General features: G+C 38.8%; 1 protein-coding gene across 2 annotated transcripts in view; it reads right to left on the bottom strand.

Moving 5' to 3' along the window:
• Nucleotides 1–3,283: 3,283 nt before the first annotated feature.
• DSC3 (desmocollin 3) overlaps nt 3,284–22,233 on the bottom strand; it is a 58,645-nt gene continuing 39,695 nt past the window's right edge. Inside the window, exons 13-17 of one of the 2 annotated variants that reach the window (XM_042239202.2) lie at nt 21,522–21,746; nt 18,528–18,649; nt 9,481–9,738; nt 7,426–7,468; nt 7,232–7,343 (exon numbers count right to left, since the gene is read on the bottom strand). In XM_042239202.2, the coding sequence (XP_042095136.1) occupies nt 7,442–7,468; nt 9,481–9,738; nt 18,528–18,649; nt 21,522–21,746 (632 nt within the window). In that variant the 3' untranslated portion in view covers nt 7,232–7,343; nt 7,426–7,441. Of the gene's footprint in view, nt 7,344–7,425; nt 7,469–9,480; nt 9,739–18,527; nt 18,650–21,521; nt 21,747–22,233 lie in introns of both variants that reach the window. The other variant, XM_027960712.2, reaches the window with a different exon arrangement.

Genomic DNA, 22,233 nt, shown 5'->3' with positions numbered 1-22,233 from the left:
CAAAAAGTTTCTTATGCTCCAGTAAATTAAATGTAGAATATTCTCATCACTCTTGCTGCTAATCAAGACACTAACCATATAATACAGAATTATGCAGTGCCTTCATAACTAAAACTTTTATACTACACTTTTTAACAGCATTTATTCTGAGGAAGGGAAAGGGGCATTTGTCTGAATCTGGATTCAAAGTTGTATATATTCCCTGTCATTCTACAAAGTGAGTTTGTGAAGCAAAATTTTGCTAAATGTTAAACTTGAAAGTTTAGTGTACCAGATTAAAATACTGTCCACTATGTCATAGACTTGAAAAGTAAAATACGTATGACTATTAAAACAACATGAAGAAAATTTCATTTTTGTCTAATTGCAGTGCAAAGAAAATGTTAAAATATTAAAATGAAAATAAAACGAATACTTTCCAACCAAAAACAAAATTGTGTAGACACATATCACACAGCTTGCATTTTAAAAGATAACAATAAAATCAATTTTAAAATATGTGGGAACTTAGTAACAAATATTCAGGTTTCTTCTAGAATATTACATCTATTAGCTTTCCCTTACGTAAAATACTAGCTTATAATATCTCACATGTATGTTTCCTTCCCATTATGGTTCTGCTGTGCACAGGAGAGAGACGATTATATAAGACGTAGGTTGCATGTATTTCTGCCAACGTTTGTCTTGTTTCTAATGGGCTCCAAAGAGCCTTCTGCTTTTGAAGTTACATGTTAGAACAACAGTGTGTTTCTCTGGCACCGCACATGTGTTTGTGCAGCCCCAGGTGTCTTCAGGTTTTGCTCAAACACAGCAGATGTGTGAGTAACTGAAGGGTGTGTCCTCCACAGATACTTAAAAGAGGCCCCGGATTCTGGGAACAAAGGCAAGGGCAGAACATCAAGTCTCTCCTACCTTGAAGACTCATGGAAATTACACCTGAAACCAGTTTTTTTTGAAGAGAAGTATGTTGGGTGTTTTTTCCAATGTGGTGAGAAACAGATGACTTGAGACGTACCGTCAACCTGTGTTTGGGTGTGCAGTGTGGTACAGTTACGTGTGAGCACAGTGTTGTACCGCAAATCTCTAGAACATCCATCCCCCATGATGGAAACTCTACATCCACTGAACAGCAGCTGCCTCTTTCTCCCTCCGCTCCCAGCCCCCGGCAAACAGCATTCTGCTCTCTGCTTTTGTGATTGTGGCTGCTTTCCATACATACGTGCATGTGATTGTGCAGTCTTGTCCTGCGTGTCTGGCTTATCTCACTCGGCAAAATGTTTTCAAGGTTCATCCATGTTGTAGCACATGGCATGGTTCCCTTCTTTTTTAAGGCTGAATGGTGTAGCTGTTGTGAGAAACATATGGTCGTTTCTCAAATATTAAAAACAGAACTACTGTATCAGCCAAAAAAAACCCCTGAAATCATGATCTTGAAGAGATACCTCAACTCTCATGTTCACTGCAGCTCTATTCACAAGAGCCAAGAGGTGGAAACACCTGCAGTCCAGGGACGGATGAATGGATAAAGAAAATATGGTGTATACTTACTTCCCTGTCTTTCAACAATCACCAGTTCCTTGTTCAAACAGTACCAAAAAACCTCACAACGTCTCCAGAAGTTCCAGGAAAACATGTTACTTTTCTATTTCCAATTTCTTTTTGAAGTCATTATTGAGTCAAGGTGGCAGGAAATAAGCCTCAGTCATTTGGGATTTGACCTTCAGCTCTTTTCTGGGGTTAAGTCTCATCACTCCTGTCGAGTACTAAGCCGCACTGAGTAGGAAGAGTCTGGTGGTCGGTCATCAACTCACTCAAGCGGCCACTAAGGAAACTCCTACTCTGATCACGGTCACCTGGGTGCCTTAGACTGGAGTCTCTAGGTGTTAATGTTCTGGCACACTTACAGAGTAGCTAATAAACACAGAAGGACTTAGTTGCTTAAATGGAATGGCGGTTGGGGAATAAAAAATACTATCAGAAAGAAAAACATTCTATAGAATTGTTTCTGTATTATGAGCACAAAGTACAGATAGGAAATAAGTGTCTTTCCCCCATTCTCCTTTTCGCCTATATAACCATAAACTTTTGTATTGTGTTAAATTCAACTACATAATTTTACTTCCTGTATACCTAACATTCATAAATTTTTTACTAGATACAGTGTTCTGGAGGAGGACATGGAAATCCATTACAGTATTCTTGCCTAGAGTATCCCATGGAGAGAAGACCTTGGTGGGCCATAGTCCATGCAGTCGCCAAGAGTTGGACATGACTGAAGCAATTTAGCACACACAATGTTCTACATGCTTTAAATATATTAACTCATTTAATCATTCCCATGACTCCATAAAGTTGGTATTGCTTTTTTTTATTATTATTTTAGAGATAAGAAAACTAAGGCTTCAAGAGGAGATAAGTAGCTTTTCTAAAGTCACACAGCTAGCAAGTGGCAGAGCCAGGATTCAGATTCAAACAATCTACCTTCTGACTCTAGATTCCATGATTCTCAGCCACTGTGACCCAAAATCTAACCAAACCAAGTCTGCCGAACACTTGGAATTTATCCCATATTTTGCTGTCACAAACAAAATTCAAGGAACCTTGTCAGAGTTAAATGTTTACACACAAAAATAATGATTACAATAAAAGTTCTTAAAATTGAAATCATTCAAATTAGATTAAAATTGAAAGATTTTGCTACAACCCACACATTCTTTAAATGGGCAGTCTTACATCTGTGGGGAAGCATAAGTGTATGTGCACTCACACGCACACGCACACACACACACACACACACACACACACACACCAGGGGAAAGATTTGCCATGAAGTGCACATAACCACATAATCCATTTGTGGTTAAAGCTGGGAGGGCATGCATCCTATAAGTGACAGACCAAGAGAGAAATATCACCTTTTTTTAACTCATTTTTTCTTGACTACACTGCTCCTCCAAGCAAGAACACTGTATCACTGTATTAATTCTGGAACATTCTGCAATCACAACCTTATAATACTTCACCCAGTCAAAATCAGCTGATATAGACACATAGACAGTGAGGAGACAGCTAGATATTTGGAAAGCTGTTCCCTAAATAGCAATCTCCTCCCAAATAGTATAACAATGTCAACAATTTGGTACTGATCCCTTCTCTAAAGTATTGCCCTGTAACTAAAATGAACCTATTACTGAGGATCTGTTTCCACGCTAGTCTAAAGTACAATTTTGCAACATGACCACCTTGGAATAATTTAATCTCTAAAAACAGCAAAGACAAGAAATCAAGTTAACATTGCTTTATTACACACCTCATATCTGTAAATATTGCTTTACACATTAAATGTTTGCTTATTTTAACCTGCTATGCTTCTCTAAAAGCAAAGTAACTTCTTTTAAGAACAAAATTAAAGCTCTGTTAAAAAGGTTGCAAAACCTCACTGCATTTTTAGACAGTTAGCTGCTTCCTTACAAAAATAAGAAGAATGATCTGTACATTGCCATAAAAATTCAAGAACATTCACTGGAAGAAAAGTGAAAGCTTCAAAAAGATATATCCTTTCACACTAAAATAGCCTAATTTTCACCTTACATATAAAAGGAAAGAAGAATACTCTTTGTTAAAAATGTTTACATTAAAACTAAGCCTTTAAAAGGAAAATTTCTCTTTAGCATGTCTAAATCTAAGAAGCTAGATTTCAGGAGCAAATTAGAAAACAGAAAATGGAGCATCAAATTCACAGACCCCCGTTTAATGGAAGAACTGCTATCTTAGAGAGCCATAAGAAATCCCACGACCCCCATGAACGTTGTGTTTGTCCTGCACAACCAGTTCGGCCAGTCCTGAAAATGCCTTCAGACTTAGCAGGCAGTCAGCTCTCTTCTTGTTCCCACGCTCTATATAAGGTGAGGCTCAGAGAAAGGCTTGATGACACTTCAGTGACACTTCACCAAAACCAAATGGCAGCTGCCACTGGCCTAAGGAAAACAGGGAAGAAAGGGCCTGGCCTAGGACAGCTTAAGAAGCAATGTTGCTTTTACTCCTACTCATGTCCTGTTGGTGGCCTCTCTCTTTGCCCTTGAAGCCCTGGGTTTTCATGTTCCTCTACGTGCAAATACCCACTCAGGCATGCTCTCTCCTGCAGTTCCCTGTGTTCCTAAGTGACCACATGATCTTTTTCTTTCATGAATTCAAAATTCTTAATCGTTCTATTATTTTAAACATTTTAATAAAGCAAAACTCATAAAAAATGAAATTCATACTAAAGGGTGATTGACAGCCTGAAGTATTTGCTAGGTAAGTGTCACTGACAAGGTTGGGAGAGAGATGAAAGAAAGTGGGCCTGATGGCTGATTTCCTTGAATCACATCTATGTCTCTTTAAAACATGGCAGTGAGGGGCTTCCCTGGCGATCCAGTGGTTAAGACTTGGCCTTCCAAAGCACGGGGTGCAGGTTCAAACACTGGTAGGGGAACTGCGGTCTCACATGCCTCGTGGCCAAACAAATCAAAGCATAAAACTGAAGCGATATTGCAACAAATTCAATAAAGACTTTAAAAGAGGTCCACATCAAAACAAAAAAAAACTTTAAAAATAATTTAAAAATAATTTAAAAATAATTAAAACAGGGTAGTGATCAGGAAAATGACATTTTATAGTTTCCAGATTAGAACCCACTGCAAAAGTGATAGATTTGGGATCTTAGAACAGTCACAACTCACGTAAAATTTTCATGCCCTCCCCCCAACCCCTAGCTCCCTTTACCTGTTAAAATCTGACTGAGAGAACATGGTTATTTGGCTCTAAATTTTTCAAAGTGTTGATTTGTGGGAGACATAAAGAAAATGGTGATAGAAGATTTATTTTTACCAGAATTCAGTTAAAAGAAGTTTTTAATATTAGCACCACAAAAAAAAAAAAAATTTCATCTCTGGAAACCTGCCACCAGAAGTCAAGGAGCCTTAGATGGAGGGAGCCTTAGCCAGTCACATTTGGTCCCAGTTTGTGGATAAGGAAAGAGACCAAAAAGCAAATCTACAGTTTCACCTAATCCCCTCTTTCCACTGAAACCAAAAAAGCTTAATTAGCTGTATACAATTTTAAACATTACATAAATGTACATGAACTATCTCCTGATATGCTTAGTTATCATGCAGCACCTAAGAACCAAACATAAGTTCTATTTTTTAAACCCTGTATTCCTATCAGAGGACACACCACACCCCAGTCACACTTAAAAGTAATATCTTCTCCTTTGCTTTTTCACTTTGTTTTAAATGTTGCATTGATTAATGGTTATACAATTATTAATCAATAAATGATATACATGTGCAGAACTGGAGAAGGCAATGGTACCCCACTCCAGTACTCTTGCCTGGAAAATCCCATGGGCAGAGGAGCCTGGTAGGCTGCAGCCCATGGGGTCGCTAAAAGTCGGAGATGACTGAGCAACTTCACTTTCAATTTTCACTTTCATGCATTGGAGAAGGAAATGGCAACCCACTCCAGTGTTCTTGCCTGGAGAATCATAGGGACGGCAGAGCCTGATGGGCTGCCATCTATGGGGTCACACAGAGTCGGACACAACTGAAGCGACTTAGCAGTTAGCAGTTAGCAGTATGCGCAGAACAGTGCCCCTATAGAACATTGCTACCTCCTGGGCTAACTCAACAAATCTGCCTCCAAAGTCAAATAAAGAATTTTTCTTTTCTTTTGGCAAGAGTCAGGGGTGGGGAGTAGGTCCCAGTTCCTCATAGTCGCAAAATTTTTTAATTAATTTAACCTTAAGTATTTTCTTTCAAAATTTTTTTCAACTAGTGATACCTATTATTTGTTTTCTATTTTTTTTATCATTTGAAGTAAGTATACAGACGACCCTGTATGCAAGACAGGAAAAAAGACACAGATGTGTATAACGGACTTTTGGACTCAGGGAGAGGGAGAGGGTGGGATGATTTGGGAGAATGGCATTCTAACATGTATACTATCATGTAAGAATTGAATCGCCAGTCTATGTCTGACGCAGGATACAGCATGCTTGGGGCTGGTGCATGGGGATGACCCAGAGAGATGTTATGGGGAGGGAGGTGGGAGGGGGGGTTCATGTTTGGGAACGCATGTAAGAATTAAAGATTTTAAAATTTAAAAAATAAAAAACTAAAAAAAAAACTAAAAAAAAAAATAATGTGATATTAGGTTTATCATAAGAGTAGATGCTAATTATTTAAAGTTTAAACATCCTTGCCTTGGGGAATTTCACAAGGCTTTCCAGAGGTTCTAGCACATGAATGAATTTGAGAAGCACTAAATTTAAGCAACATCTTGGAAGATGTTAAATTGCACCTAAGGTTTAAGTTTTCTTTCCTATATTTGTTTGATTCTTTCTAGCACTGTGTAGTATTTACCTGCTTTAATAAGGAACAATGTATTTTATTTGAAAATAGTAGTAAATAGAAATGCATGTTAATACTCGTTGCTACCATAACTACAAAGGGAGTCTGTTTCTTCAGATTGACTCTATGGCATAATCACAGTCCATCTAAAAATAAGATATTCTAATTGCAAATGACTACTGTCAGTAGAAAAATAAAGAGCCACACGTGCTAAACATGCAAATGAAAATATGAAAGTACAATTCTCAAGAGGAGAAAAGCAACTTTTTCTCAGTATAATTTTCATTACTGACAAGTTACCAAGAGTAGTCCTGAATCTCAGGGAAAGGTCTGTGGAGCAAAAATGGAATTTCTAGTCCAGAAAGCTGTTCTACTATATTCAATCAAGTACAAGTTTCTATTGTTGGACTAATATTTAGCCAATGCATTTACTGAAAACATATTTGTAAATGAGAGATGGTCCGTTATAGACCTTAAATCCAATGCTATAGCATGAGATTTCCTGGTTGACTATTTACTCAGTAATAAAAGAGGGACAATCTGTTCTAACATTTTTAACTTCCTAAAAAAATCAGTAGCAAATTGCTTGAAAGTATAAATCAGTAGATAGCATAATTTTAAAAATTTAGACAAAAATTCATACATATTCATATCTATATATTGCTAGATATATAGAAATAAATTGAATTTTACAATATCTCTTTTAGAAAGATGAAGTCTGACAAAGACATATCTAACTGTAGCACTATAACATTATCTCTTTGTGCATGTTTCTGCTAAGGCAGTAAATTTGGCTTCCAAATTATTTAAAAAGTCAAGGCCGTCTTCTTCCTGCTTTTCACTGCAGCAACCCACAGAACCGGCTGGAGACCCTCTTCCTTCATAGTTGTACGTAAGGACATAATCTTGTGATGGCATGTGCTCTTCATCCTGATTACACAGATGCAATTTCTGTAAAAGAAACAAAAAAAGGGATTGTATTGTTGTTTTAAACACACTGAAACCGATAAACATAAAATTTATTTTTATTTACCTTTTATGTTTAATTTTTAACCAGTGTGTCCTCTAATGGATTCCTACATACAAAAAATGCACATGGTTGGTCTATATCACAGCCATACTATAAAGTCAGTACATTTTACATTTCTAGTAACCCATACAAATAAAAAAATGTATACACATTATATTTAAGTATATTTAAATTACTAATGTAATGTTTTAAATATTAATTAATATTTCATTTAATTATTAAGTAAAATTAAATTATTATTAAATTAAGGTTTAATTTAATAAATTTTAAATTTTAAAACATAAGATTAAATTATTATCCCTAAATTTCATATCACCACAAAATGGTGATAATATGCATACTTATTTGGAATTTGAGCTTGGATAGTTAAACAGTCCTGGTCTGGAGTCATAGCTTAGTTTGTCAACTAGCTATATGAATTTGAGCAAGTTACTGAACATTTTTAAGCCTCAGTTTCCTGATTTCTAAAATAAGAATATAGACAGTGACTATCTCACTGGATCATAATTAAATGACAAAATAATAATGCATGAAAAACACTCTTATTAAACAGCCAGCACATAGTAAATGTTCAATCAACATCAACGAAAATTGCTATTATTTGCAGAAATAATGTGGGTAAGGATTACCACATTGTCTTCAGAATCAAGTTTCCAAGAGAGCCAAAATACAGCAAGATAGAAAGATGCACAAATTTTCAGTGAAATTTAAAGATAATCAAGATAAATGGCAACCCACTCCAGTGTTCTTGCCTGGAGAATCCCAGGGATGGGGGAGCCTGGTGGGCTGCCATCTATGGGGTCATACAGAGTCGGACACGACTGAAGTGACTTAGCAACACTGTAAAAACTGGGCCAAGTGATCAGCCTTATTTACCCTGGCTGGCTGTCACTGGCCTGTCTGTGACCTTGTCAGACTCATGAACTCCCTCCCTTTCTCACCGGTGTACCTATCCCTTCTCAAACCCAGCAGATACTTCCTTGGCTTATGTTAGCAAGTGTCTCTCTTTATGACCATTTTAGCATCACATCCCATTACTAGGCATACACATTGGAGAGCATCCCTAAGAGTGCTTCTTAAGCTTTGCTCCTCCTCAGTCAACCTGATCTCATATGGTTACTGGCTGTCTAGAAACAGAAACGAGATTAACTCAGTACCAGAAAGAATACTTAATCCAGTGGCTCTCTACTCAGGTTGCACATTTGAATCATAGAGGAGAGTAAAAATAAAAAAGAAAGAAAAGCCAAACCAATTAAATCAGAATCATTCAAGGTGAAGCATAGCATTAGCACTGTTTAAAAGCTTCCCAGTGAATTCTGAGGTGCTGCCATGACTGAAAATCCCTACTGAACTTCACATCTTTTACATCCTTGCTTTCCTCTGATTAGCGACCACGATACATTTGCATGGTGCATAACTCATCATGGGCTTCTCTGGTAGCTCAGATGGTAAAGAATCTGCCTGCAATGTAGGAGACCAGGGTTCGATCCCTGAGTCGGGAAGATACCCTGGGGAAGGGAATGGCAACCCACTCCAATATTCTTGCCTGGGGAATCCCATGGACAGAAGATCCTGGCTAATTTGCATGGTGCTTTTACATGAAAAAAAAAAAAAGTTCAGACAGATCATATTATTTCATTTTCATTCTAGAATTCTGTACAGATGCCTTGCTTTCACAGAGAGATGCAGATTTGACTTGGGGATTTTTGTAATTGTGAAGAATAAGATTTTCCCCTCTATTTTTCTATATGAGAAGAGTTTGTGAGATAAACACACACCTAAAAATGAAATGTAACGTTAGTGAGGAAGAGTAGACTCCTTCAATTTTCATGAGATTTTAGAAATTAAGAAAAACGTGATAGATGAAATAAAATCTTTTAACTTAAGTAATGAAACAAAATCGAAGAACAGGGGCAAAAATAGCCAGAGAGTGAGAGAGAAAGGATACATTGGAGAATATGGAAAAGAAGTTTCTGAAAATAGATGTTAATCTCAATTTCCTAAAGTTCTCCACTGGGACATTTAAATTGTAGAGACAGCATGCTCAGGGAAACTCACTTCACCAAGACGGGGTTGAGTGAAATTTTGCCACTCGGAGTAAGTGTATCTGGAGTTCTCCACCTCAACAGCACCTCCTCTGCAGGAGTCCAGGGTGTGATGATGCCCGGCCCCATGGCACGACTCCAAGGTCTGGTGTCCTCCTTTCACCATTTCAATGGTTTCCTGCCCTCCATTTTTGACTCCAGATCCCATAGTACCACAAAAGCCCTGGTTAGCGTTGTTGACTGTCTGGGTCATAAACCCATTGGCAGAACACTGAAATAAAATAAAAGAAGACAATTCATATCGGTTGGAAATGGATTCAAAGTAAAGTCACAAGGAGGCAAAGGAGAGAGCTCGTTTACCCTTAAATTTTTTATTCATTCATTCACTCAACAGACATTCATCATTTTCAATTGTGTGCCCTGTCTAGGATGCAAAAATAGAGACATGGTCCCTCAGTGGCCCCAGTGGGCTCTTATTCCAATGAGGCAGAAAAACAGACAATTACTGTAAGAATACGATTACCATGATGTATAGGTAAACACATCAGAGGGCTTCCCTGGTGGTTCAGTTGGTGAAGAATCTGCGTGCAATCAAGAGACCACCTACAATGCAGGGGACCTAGGTTCAATCCCTCGGCTGAGACTATTTCTTGGAGAAGGAAATGGCAACCCACTACAGTATTCCTGCTTGGGAAATCCCATGAACAGAGGAGCCTGGTGGGCTACAGTCCATGGGGTGGCAAGAGTCAGATATGATTTAGCAACTATACCACCACATACGTGAATGCAGAATGCTAGAGGGACACAGAGTAAGAGTATGAAAATTCAAACTCAGAGAAACTAAGTGGGACATACTAGGGAAACTCCAAGCTGAGGGATTCCTACTTGAAATGGGAGAAGAATACATTATCTGCAAGAAGATCTAGATGCAAACACAAATAGAGTTCCTCAAGGATTCTCAATTACAGCCTGTTGAGAATGGCTGCCATAGATGGTTCAGAGAGAGAGAGAGAAGGCAGAGAGGTCATACAAGGCTATGCTAAAATTTTTTAGAAAATCTTGAAGACTAACAGTTCAGTTCAGTTCAGTTCAGTTCAATTGCTCGGTCATGTCCGACTCTTTGTGACCCCTTGGACCGCAGCACACCAGGCCTCCCTGTCCATCACCAACTCCTGGAGTTTACTCAAACTCATGTCCATTGAGTCGGTGATGCCATCCAATGATCTCATCCTCTGTCGCCCCCTTCTCCTCCTGCCCTCAATCTTGCCCAGTATCAGGGTCTTTTCAAATGAGTCAGCTCTTCTCATCAGGTGGCGAAAGTATTGGTTTCAGCTTCAACATCAGTTCTTACAATGAATATTCAGGAGTGATTTCTTTTAGGATGGACTGGTTGGATCTCCTTGCAGTCCAAGGACTCTCAAGAGTCTTCTCCAACACCACACTTCAAAAGCATCAACTCTGTGGCGCTCAACTTTCCTTATAGTTCAACACTCACATCCATACATGACTACTGGAAAAACCACAGCTTTGACTAGACAGACCTTTGTTGGCAAAGTAATGTCTCTGCTTTTTAATAAGCTTTCTAGGTTGGTCACAACTTTTCTGCCAAAGAGCAAGCGTCTTTTAATTTCATGGCTGCAGTCACCATCTGCAGTGATTTTGGAGCCCAAAAAAATAGTCTGTCACTGTTTCCAATGTTTCCCCATCTATTTGCCATGAAGTGATGGAACCAGATGCCATGATCTTAGTTTTCTAAATGTTGAGTTTTAAGCCAACTTTTTCACTCTCCTCTTTCACTTTCATCAAGAGGCTCTTTAGTTCTTCTTTGCTTTCTGCCATAAGGGTGGTGTCATCTGCTTATGTGAGGTTATTGATATTTCTCCGAGCAATCTTGATTTCAGCTTGGGCTTGATTCAGTCCAGCATTTCTCATGATGTACTCTTCATATAAGTTAAATAAGCAGGGTGACAATATACAGCCTTGATGTACTCCTCTTCCTACTTGGAACCAGTCTGTTGTTCATGTCCAGTTCTAACTGTTGCTTCCTGACCTGCATACAGATTTCTCAGAAGGCAGGTCAGGTGGTCTGGTATTCCCATCTCTCTCAGAATTTTGCACAGTTTGCTGTGATCCACACAGTCAAAGGCTTTGGCATTGTCAATAAAGGAGAAGTAGATGTTTTTCTGGAACTCTTTTGCTTTTTCAATGATCCAATGGACGTTTGAAATTTGATCTCTGATTCTTCTGCCTTTTCTAAATCCAGCTTGAACATCTGGAAGTTCACAGTTTGTGTACTATTGAAGCCTGGCTTGGAAAATTTTGAGCATTACTTTGCTAGAGATGAGTGAAATTGTGCAGTAGTTTGAACATTCTTTGGCATTGCTTTTTTGGGGGATTGGATTGAAAACTGACCTTTTCCAGTCCTGTGGCCACTGCTGAGTTTTCCAAATTTGCTGACATATTGAATGCAGCACTTTCACAGCATCATCTTTTAGGTTTGAAATAGCTCAATTGAAACTCCATCACCTCCACTAGTTTTGTTTGTAGTGATGCTTCCTAAGGCCCACTTGACTTTTCTTTCCAGGATGTTCAGCTCTTGGTAAGTGATCACACCATCGCGGTTATCTGGGTTGTGAAGATATTTTTTGTACAGTTCTCCCGTGTATTCTTGCCACCTCTTCTTAATATCTCCTGCTTCTGTTAGGTCCATACCATTTCTGTTTTTTATTGTGCCCATCTTTAATAAAGTGTTCCCTTGATATCTCTAATTTTCTTGAAGAGATGTCTAATCTTTCCCATTCTATTGTTTTCCTCTATTTCTTTGCATTGATCACTGAGGAAGGCTTTCTTATCTCTCCTTGCTATTCTTTGGAACTCGGCATTCAAATGGATATATCTTTCCTTTTCTCCTTAGCCTTTTGCATCTCTTCATAGCTGTTTGTAAAACTTCCTCAGACAACCATTTTGTCTTTTTGCATTTCTTTTTCTTGGAGATGGTCTTGATCACTGCCTCCTGTACAATGTCATGAACCTCCATCCATAGTTCTTCAGGCAGTCTGTCTATCAGATCTAATCCCTTGAATTTATTTGTTACTTCCACTGTATAGTTAGTCGTAAGGGATTTGATTTAGGTCATACCTGAATGGCCTAGTGGTTTTCTCTACTTTCTTCAATTTAAGTCTGAATTTGGCAATAAGGAGTTTATGATCTGAGCCACAGTCAGCTCCCAGTCTTGTTTTTGCCAACTGTATAGAGCTTCTCCATCTTGGGCTGTAAAGACTATAATCAGTCTGATTTCGGTTTTGACCATCTGGTGATGCTCATGTGTAGAGTTTTCTCTTGTGTTGTTGGAAGAGGGTGTTTGCTATGAACAGTGCATTCTCTTGGCAAAACTCTGTTATCCTTTGCCCTGTTTCATTCTGGACTTCAAAGCCAAATTTTCCCATTACTCCAAGTGTTTCAGAGAAGGCAACGTCAACCCACTCCAGTACTCTTGCCTGGAGAATCTCATGGACGGAGGAGCCTGGTGGGCTGCAGTCCATGGGGATGCTAAGAGTCGGACACAACTGAGCGATTTCACTTTCACTCTTCACTTTCATGCATTGGAGAAGGAAATGGCAACCCACTCCAGTGTTCTTGCCTGGAGAATCCCAGGGACGAGGGAGCCTGGTGAGCTGCTGTCTATGGGATCGCACAGAGTCAGATACAACTGAAGCAACTTAGCAGCAGCAGCAGCTAGGTGCTTCTTGACTTCCTACATTTGCATTCCAGTCCCCTATAATGGGAAGGACATCTTTTTTGGGTGTTAGTTCTAGAAGGTCTTGTAGGTCCTCATAGAACCATTCAACTTCAGCTTCTTCAGCATTATTGGTCGGGGCAGAGACTTTGATTACCGTGATATTGAATGGTTTGCCTCGGAAATGAACAGAGATCATTCTGTTGTTTTTCAGATTGCATCCAAGTACTGCATTTCGGACTCTTGTTGACTATGATGGCTACTCCATTTCTTTTAAGGGATTCTTGCCAACAGTAGTAGATATAATGGTCATCTGAAGTAAATTCACCCATTCCAGTCCATTTTAGTTCACTGATTCCTAAAATTCCGATGTTCACTGTTGCCATCTCCTGTTTGACCACTTCCAATTTGCCTTGATTCTTGGACCTAACATTCCAGGCTCCTATGCAACATTGCTTTTTACAGCATTGGACTTTACTTCCATCACCAGTCACATCCACAAATGGATGTTGTTTTTGCTTTGGTCCTGTTTCTTCATTCTTTCTGGAGTTAGTTCTCCACTGATCTCTAGTAGCATACTGGGTGTCTACCAACATGGGGAGTTCCTCTTTCAGTGTCCTATCTTTTTGCCTTTTCATACTGTTCATGAGGTTCTCAAGGCGAGAATACTCAAGTGGTTTACCATTCCCTTCCCCAGTAGACCACGTTTTGTCAGAACTTGAAGACTATGGAGACTCAAAATGGGGTTTTAATAACAGGCAGGGGACTTTTTTGTTTTTTCTTTTGCAGCACTAGGTCTTAGCTGCGGCAAGAGGAATCTTTGTTTTGGCATGCAGGAACTTTAGTTTCCGCATGTGAACTCCTTGTAGCATGCAGGACCTAATTACCTAACCAGGGATCTAACCTGGACTCCCTGCATTGGAAGTGTGGAGCCACTAGACCACTTGGAAGTCCCAAGTGACATATTTTCTCTAAATAATATTAGACAACAATGTGAAAGACAATACAAAGGAGACAAGTTTAATGTCATGGATATCAGAGAAGTCACGAATAATTCTAGATGAAAAATGACAAGGATCTAAACCAAAGTAGAAACAGTGACGATTAAAAGAAGAGGATGGACTTCATAGAGAGTTTACTGTTGGTTAGATGGATGAGGCAGCACAGGGAAGGGTCAGGAGTTATTCCTATGTGTCCTGCTTGTGCAACTAGATAGATGGCATAATTCACAGAAATGAAGGATGCACTTGTGGGTGAGAGGAGGGTGAGCAAGTCAGTTTGGGACATGGTAAACTTGAGAAACCTGTGGTTATCCAAGATGAGTATATGAGAATGTGGTCTGGACCTCAGGTGAGAGACCTGAGCTAAAGTATAATTCTGGGAGTCACTTCCATGTAGCGGGAGCTGAAACCATGGGAGTAAATGATCTCATCCGGAGAAAACTGCAGACTGAAAGAAAACAAGCTAAGAATCGAACAACAAGAAAAATCATGTTTTAAGGGGTGGATAAAGGAATTAGAGCTGTGACAGAATTGAATTTTCAGAATTGATTCAGAATTGTGACAGAATTGATTCAGTTTCTGGAATAGCCACGGAGATAATATAGAACCAAAAAAGCATGACTCTGAAGCTAAGAGAGGATTAGGGTAAGGTCAATGGTTCAGAAACAATCCAAGTAGGGTAAGAACGGGCTCAAAAAAAGTAAGCACCCATGAGTCAAGTAGAAAAGTGGCCAGTGGTGATCCTTGTCAGGAAAATTTCCACAGAGTGCTGGGTGAACAGGACTATCATCTTGGAGAAATTGAGTAAAAATCTTGCTCTCAAAAAAATCAGTCTCAAAGAAAAAGAAATACTGAGGGATCTAGGGGAAGTCAGAGTCAAGACAATGTTTGAAAATGGAAAAGATTTGATTAAACATTAACTTAATGGTGGAACTGCACATCAACCCTCCAGGTCATTGGGGAGAATGTGAGTTATAGCAAATCATAACCTTGGTGTACCAGTTCAAACTGTAAAGCTTCACTTTCATGACAACACCCCCAGTATAAATAGGTACCGTTATGTCATCTTTTTACCAATTTATTTTTTATGTTTAATAGGCAGAGTCGGTATCAAAAGTTTTCAAGATGATTCACTGAATCTGAAATATATCCATAAAAGTCATATATACTATTTCACTGCCTTAGGAAAAAACTACAAGGAAAGAGAACTGAAAAGTAGCCATTTGGTGGCACTGCTACTCTACATTTTTCGCTTAGGTTGTTGCTTCAGTAAAATTCTATTACCAAAAAAAAAAAATTCTTATTATCAAATCCCCTTGATGGCATGATTTAGTCATTACATGTTCAGAGATCATATTTTGAAGCTAATGAAGGGGAAATTGGAAATAAACTAAAATCAAACCTGAACCCACAGAGCCGTTTCACAGTCTCTCTCATCTTGGATCCTTCCTACCCCCCTTCAAGGACCTCCCTCAAGTTTATTTTCACAGGGCATTAGCAACTCCTTCTCCGCATCAAGGATTTTCAGATTTACTTTTTCAGTTTTGATATTTTACCCAACTCGTAACCCCAAGTGAATGCCTTTGACTTAAACACGGATCTAAATTTACACCTTTACTCACTGCATTAAAATAAGTTTACATATAAACTGTGAAATATTGTTGCATTTTGTAAAAATATGCCTATAATTACAAACTGGTATAAAATTAATAATTTCAAGTCTTTTTGGTTAAGCATCTGTCTACAAAGCGGGAGACCCGGGTTCAATCCCTGGGTCGGGAAGATCCCCTGGAGAAGGAAATGGCAATCCACTCCAGTGCTATTGCCTGGAAAATCCCATGGACAGAGGAGCCTGTTAGGCTACATGTAATCCATGGGGTCGCAAAGAGTCGGACACGACTGAGCGACTTCACTGCACTTGAGAAGTGCTAGTAACAGAGAACAGGTAAATAGGTGTGAGTATGTTATAGTGAAGCAGCTGATCAGCGCCACCGACTCCAGCATCAAATGGCAAAGAAAAAACAGTGAGTACAACTCAGTCGTTCCATTCCTAGACATAAAATAAGAAGTTACTATGAGTAAATAAGGGATAAGAAATATTTTAAATGTATAAATAAGATTGTTTACCACCAACCATGGTGTAATGGTAAAAGAATCTGTCTGCCAATGCAGGAGATGCAGGAGATGTGGGTTTGATCCCTGAGTTAGGGAGATCCCTAGAGGAGAAAATGGCAGCCCACTCCAGTATTCTTGCCTAGAAAATCCCATGGACAGAAGAGCATGGCAAGCTAGAGTTGATGGGGTCACAAAGAGTCGGATATGACTGAGCACTCAAGACTGTTTACTTTTAAATAACAAAATAAAAAGTAGAGTCGATGTGACAGAAGCTATAAGCCAGGGACAGTGATTTTATATCAGGCCTTTTCTACATCTCAAGGTGAATATCGATATTTCTTATCAACTGTTTTTCTTTCACTTCCTTCCCACCATCAGACAAAATCATAACTCATCTATGTTTGACATGCCTGCATGAGGAACCTTGTCATTATTTCTCCATTCATAAAATAAATTTAGTCCCCAGTCCTTGACTCATACTCTCTGGGCTTCCCTGGTAGCTCAGCTGGTAAAGAATCTGCCTGCAATGCAGGAGACCCCAGTTCACTTCCTGGGTTGGGAAGATCCCCTGGAGAAGAGATAGCCTACCCACTCCAGTATTCTTGGGCTTCCTTGGTGGCTCAGCTGGTGAAGAATCTGCCTGCAATGTGGGAGACCTAGGTTCAATCCCTGAGTTGGGAAGATCCCCTGGAGAAGGGAAAGGCTACCCATTCCAATATCCTGACCTGGAGAATTCCAAGGACTGTAGTCCATGGGGTTACAAGAGTCGGACACGACTAAATGACTGCAACCCCATCAACTCAGGCCTGCCAGGCTCCTCTGTCCATAGGATTTTCCAGGCAAGAATACTGGATTGGATTACTATTTCCTCTTCTAGGGATCTTCCTGACCCAGGGATCAAACCCACATCTCCTGCATCTCCTGCTTTGGCAGGCGGATTCTTTACCACTGCACCATGGTTGGTGGTCAACAATCTTATTTATACATTTAAAATATTTCTTATTCATCCATATTTTAATTTTCCCATAATCATTATTCTAGAAGAGTTATCTAGCTCATGCTGAAACTACCAAAAGATCCCAATAATTTATCCTCCCCAGTCCTATGTCTTCCTGATCTTATTGGTCAGCATACAAGTTCGGCATAACACTACTTACATTATGCCACTTTCAAGCAGAAAAGCCATGCCTAGCTCTCCCTTATCAAGAGAATAAATCCAAAACCCTTTAGTGTGGCATATGAAAGTCTCCTCTCCCACTGCTTTTTTATTATATCCTCTTCCTCCAGAACCTAATTCAAGTGTCAAATCTCTATTCCAGAACATCATTTCTTCCATTTTAAATCAATTTATGTACTATTTGTTGAATAATCCTTAAATTTGGCCATCTCCTTTTTACATTCATTACGCTGTTGTTCATATCTTCACTTGCAAACCCTTCCTATTATTTAAGTTACAGACTAATCTGTGAATCTTCCACCAGGCAATTCCGTTTGATCCAGACATCATGAATATACTTTTGCAGCATCTATATCTTTGAACTCCACCTGTACCCTAACAAATTGGTGCTATTTACTGTCATGTTCCTATTTAGTTTTCCCACAAGAGTAGATTCAATTTTTCATAAAGTGAAATCTTTTTTGAGGAGAGAATATGCCTTATAAGAACTCTTTCCTATATTTCTCCCCAAAGAGAAGCATAGGCCCAACCACCACAGAGATATGTAAGAAAAAATAGTGGCAGTTATCTTCCAATCTAAACCTGTCCCCCACACACATACATTTTTTAAAACACATATATCTTTTTTATATTTTCTTAGTTTATCTTGAGAGTTCTCAGCAAGTTTTTCCAATTATAAATGGTCAAAGAGTGAGATAAACAAATAATTTCTGAAAATACATGTTGTAGAGAGCAGTCAGAAAGATTGCTCTTATAGTAAATTCACAACATCAAAGCAGTAGTAGTAAATCATAACACAAGAGAATGGAAAAAAGATAACTAAAATAATATATCTGGTGTAAGATATTTAATAAAAGCCATTACATAATTCTTTGAATATTGGCAGATAAAATATTTATGACTACAAAATCTGATCAAATTAAGAATATAAATTAACTTCTAAATTTTGTAGTAACTTTCTAAGGATGAGTTAAAGAAATTATGGAAAATACTCAGAGATAAATATCTGTTTTTTTAAAAAAATCACTTACCACCTTATCATCTCCAGGTGCTTCTGTGTTTGATATAATTAGATTTTGCTGGGCCAAATCTTCTGGAAAAGCTTTTTTATTTCTGGCACTAACAATTCCACATACTAAAGTTAGCAATATAGCTGAGTTAAAAACAAAAACAAAAGTTTAACATGTGTAGAATAAAATACTCATCTTTTATTTCTTATTACCTAAGATACACAAGAAGAAAATAAGACACTGAACGTGGTGTCCCACAGATGACCTTGGCCTTTCTAAAGTAATAGGTCATGATTTAGCTTACTTTTAAAATTTAAAGTAATTATATTTATATTTTTATTACAGCCCTCTTTAAGAGTTTGAATTCCACCCACCATTTAAGTATTTCAAATCATGAATTTTTAAAAATTAATGATATTTATTTAGACAAAGACTTTAAAAAGATTTACTGACTCACAAAAGAATGATTCGCCAATGTGAAAATATAACAAAACAGACTTCTCCCCCCACCACCGCCCACTCCAGAATAGAGTTATCTCCCCAGGTATCTTAATCAAATTTACTTTGTAATTTACATATTCAGAATTCTTATTCTACCTCATGTACAAAGCTGGAATATGTGATAATAAAACTAATAGCAACAGCAACCACAATTCTTTACAAGGTTCAGTAGCCCTCATACCAAGGATTGCCAGTCTATAGCCCTGAATCCAGCCTACCATGAATTGCTCATGAGCTGTGGTTTTTATATTTGTAAATGACTGAAAAAATTCAAAAGAATAATAGTTTATTACATGTGAACACTATATGAAATTCAAATTTTAATGTCCATAAGTCAATTCTAATGGAACACAATCATGCCAGTGGTTTAAATATTTTCTATGGCTGCTCTCTTGCTACAAGAGCAAATGTGATTGGTTACAACTGAAACCATACAGCCTGCAATGTCTAAAATATATACTATCTGGCCCTTTACAGGGGCTTCCCCTGGTATCTTAGATGGAAAAGAATCCACCTACAATGTAGGAGACCCAGGTTTAATCCCTGGGTCCGGAAGATCCCCTGGAGGAGGAAATGGAAAGTGGACCAACCCCAGTTACATTATGGCCCCTTGTTACTTTTCTGGCTCCATTTCTTACTCCTCTTCCCTCATCCCCTACTCTCAAGCCACTTCAAGCTCCTTGCCTTCCTTGATTTCTCCAAGCATTCCCTCACCTTAGGGCCTCTGAACTGACTTTACCCTCTGACCAAAAGCTCTTGGCTGATTCTTTGAAAAATCATCAAGGATAACCTTCTCACTTAGGCTGGCCCAATCATCTATTGACAATGACCATCACTAACATTCAACCCCACCCTCACCCATACACACTCTACCACACTATAGACCCTAATTATTTGGCTCTATTTTTCCCTCCAGGGTGTTTAATTTATTTATCACTTTACTGTCACAGGAAGACTTTGTTTTGGTTTGTTAATTTTCATCTGCTTTGTCCATTGATGAAACCCAAGCACCTAGACACTTCCAGTATATAGTAGGTGCTCAACATATATTGGGCTTCCCTGATAGTTCAGTTGGTAAAGAATCCACCTGCAACGCAGGAGACCCTAGGTCAGTAAGATCCTCTGGACAAGGGATAGGCTACCCACTCCAGTATTCCTGGGCTTCCCTTGTGGCTCAGCTAGTAAGGAGAAAGGAAAGGCTACCCGCTCCAGTATTCTGGCCTGGAGAATTCCATGGACTGTATATGGGGTTACAAAGAGTCAGACACGACTGAGTGACTTTCACTTTCTCTTTTTCAACATATATTAGTATTTATTTTGTTGAGTTGATGAAAAACAATGAACACAATAAAAATGTACCATGCACTGTTTTAAGCTCTTCATATGCATTAACTCAGTGAATCTTCAGTGTTACCCCATAAAATAGCTATTATAGGGCTTTCCTGGTGGCTCAGTGGTAGAGAATCCACTTGCCAATGCAGGAAACATGGGTTCAAACCCTGGTCCAGGAAGATCCCACATGCTGTGGGACAACCAAGCCCATGAGCCACAATTACTGAGCCCATGTTCTAGAGCCCGTGAGTGACAACTACTGAGCCCACATGCCACAGTTCCTGAAGCCCATGCCCTTGAGCCCATGCTCCACAACAAGAGAATACATGCAATGAGAAACCTGCGCACTGAACTAGAGAGCAGCCCCCACTCACTGCAACTTGAGAAAAATCCCCAGGCATGCAGCAATGAGTACCAAGCACAGCCATAAATAAATAGATAAATAAAACTTGTTTAAAAATAAAGAAGAAAATAAGCTGCTACAGTCATCCCCTTTACTGAGGAGGAAACTGAAGCACAGTAAAAAGTAACTTGCCCCATATAACACGGCTTAAAAATAATACAGCTGGAGTCCAAAACCAGACAGTCTGGTTCCAGAGTCTTACTCTTAACCACTTGTCCTATCACAGAATAAAGGAACAACAGCTAAAATAGGCTGAAGGACTGGATCAAAATGAAAAGACAAGAAAAAACATGGCACCATTGGGAACTACACAACTGATAAGAAGGAGGTTAACAGAATTTAATAAAGCTGATAGGGTACACCTAAGAAGAAATACTGCTGTGATTTGAACATCTCCCACAAATCTGTAACTGAAACGAAATGATGTAAAATGCAAGTGGCTTCTGGTGGACTTGCATGTGGCAGAAGTTTTTAGATTGTTTGATTTGACCTTAAAAGGGGTAGTACGAGGACCAAGAAATAAAAGCTACACCATGACGGGTTTGGCACGATCTAAGGAATTTTCAATGGTTCTGTCCCAGTATGAAGTCTCTGATCTCAAAAAGGATCTTGCTACCTCTCACAGAAAAAGGCAATCCGAACTCAGAAAATAACACAAAAAGGAATTTGTAAAGGGGACTCATGTGTGAAGGATGGTTGGACAAGATTTCTTTTTAAAGACCTTTTCTTGCGCTCATATTTATCTTTTATGTTGACATTGGGTAAGTAAAGGGACTTACAAAAAAGTAGTGCTATGCCCAGAAGTATGGCAAGGATCGCCCATTTGCCAAGTATCACATCCGCGCTCCGTGCGGTGCTCCGGCATTGAACCGGGTTAGTACAATCACAGAGGTTCACTCTCAAGGTTTTTGTTGCAGATAGCCCTGCTCTGTCTTTTACAGCAACAGGAATGAAATATTCTTGAAATTGGGCATTTTTCTGATATGCAAGACGGGCAGCTGTATCTGAAAGAAAATAAAGGAATTATATTTTTAATGAACGTGGATTCCTCCTTTAAAATTTGTTCTACCACCTCTATTTTTTAAAGATATCATTCTCAGGGAACTACCTGCCACGTGAAAATGGATAAAGAAAGGTGACGATCTTCAACCTTTTCAAGCACTAATACCACCGTATATATGTCACCCACTATAACTTTTTTGAAGAGAGGCTTGAAGAAATAACTTGGCATTGCAGTGACCCAGTAGCATTTCAGCAATATTTAATACCCCCTTATCTCTTCTCTTATCAACAAGCTAATGACACTAGATTGGCTCTTGACATACACTCTAAGCATTTCTCTAAAGTAGCAGGTTACGATACTCATAAAAAATTAACACCAACCAGTTATACATAACAGATGTCCCACGTTCATATTCTCTTATTTATTTACCTCCTGGTACCTGTCCACTGTCTTTAGGTATAAGACAATTTTTCAAAACACAACAGACC

The sequence above is a fragment of the Ovis aries genome, chromosome 23 (genome assembly GCF_016772045.2).
Source record: "Ovis aries strain OAR_USU_Benz2616 breed Rambouillet chromosome 23, ARS-UI_Ramb_v3.0, whole genome shotgun sequence".
NCBI lineage: Eukaryota > Metazoa > Chordata > Mammalia > Artiodactyla > Bovidae > Ovis > Ovis aries.
Note: the sequence above shows the minus strand (reverse complement) of the source record. Positions and strands in the feature narration are given on the sequence as shown.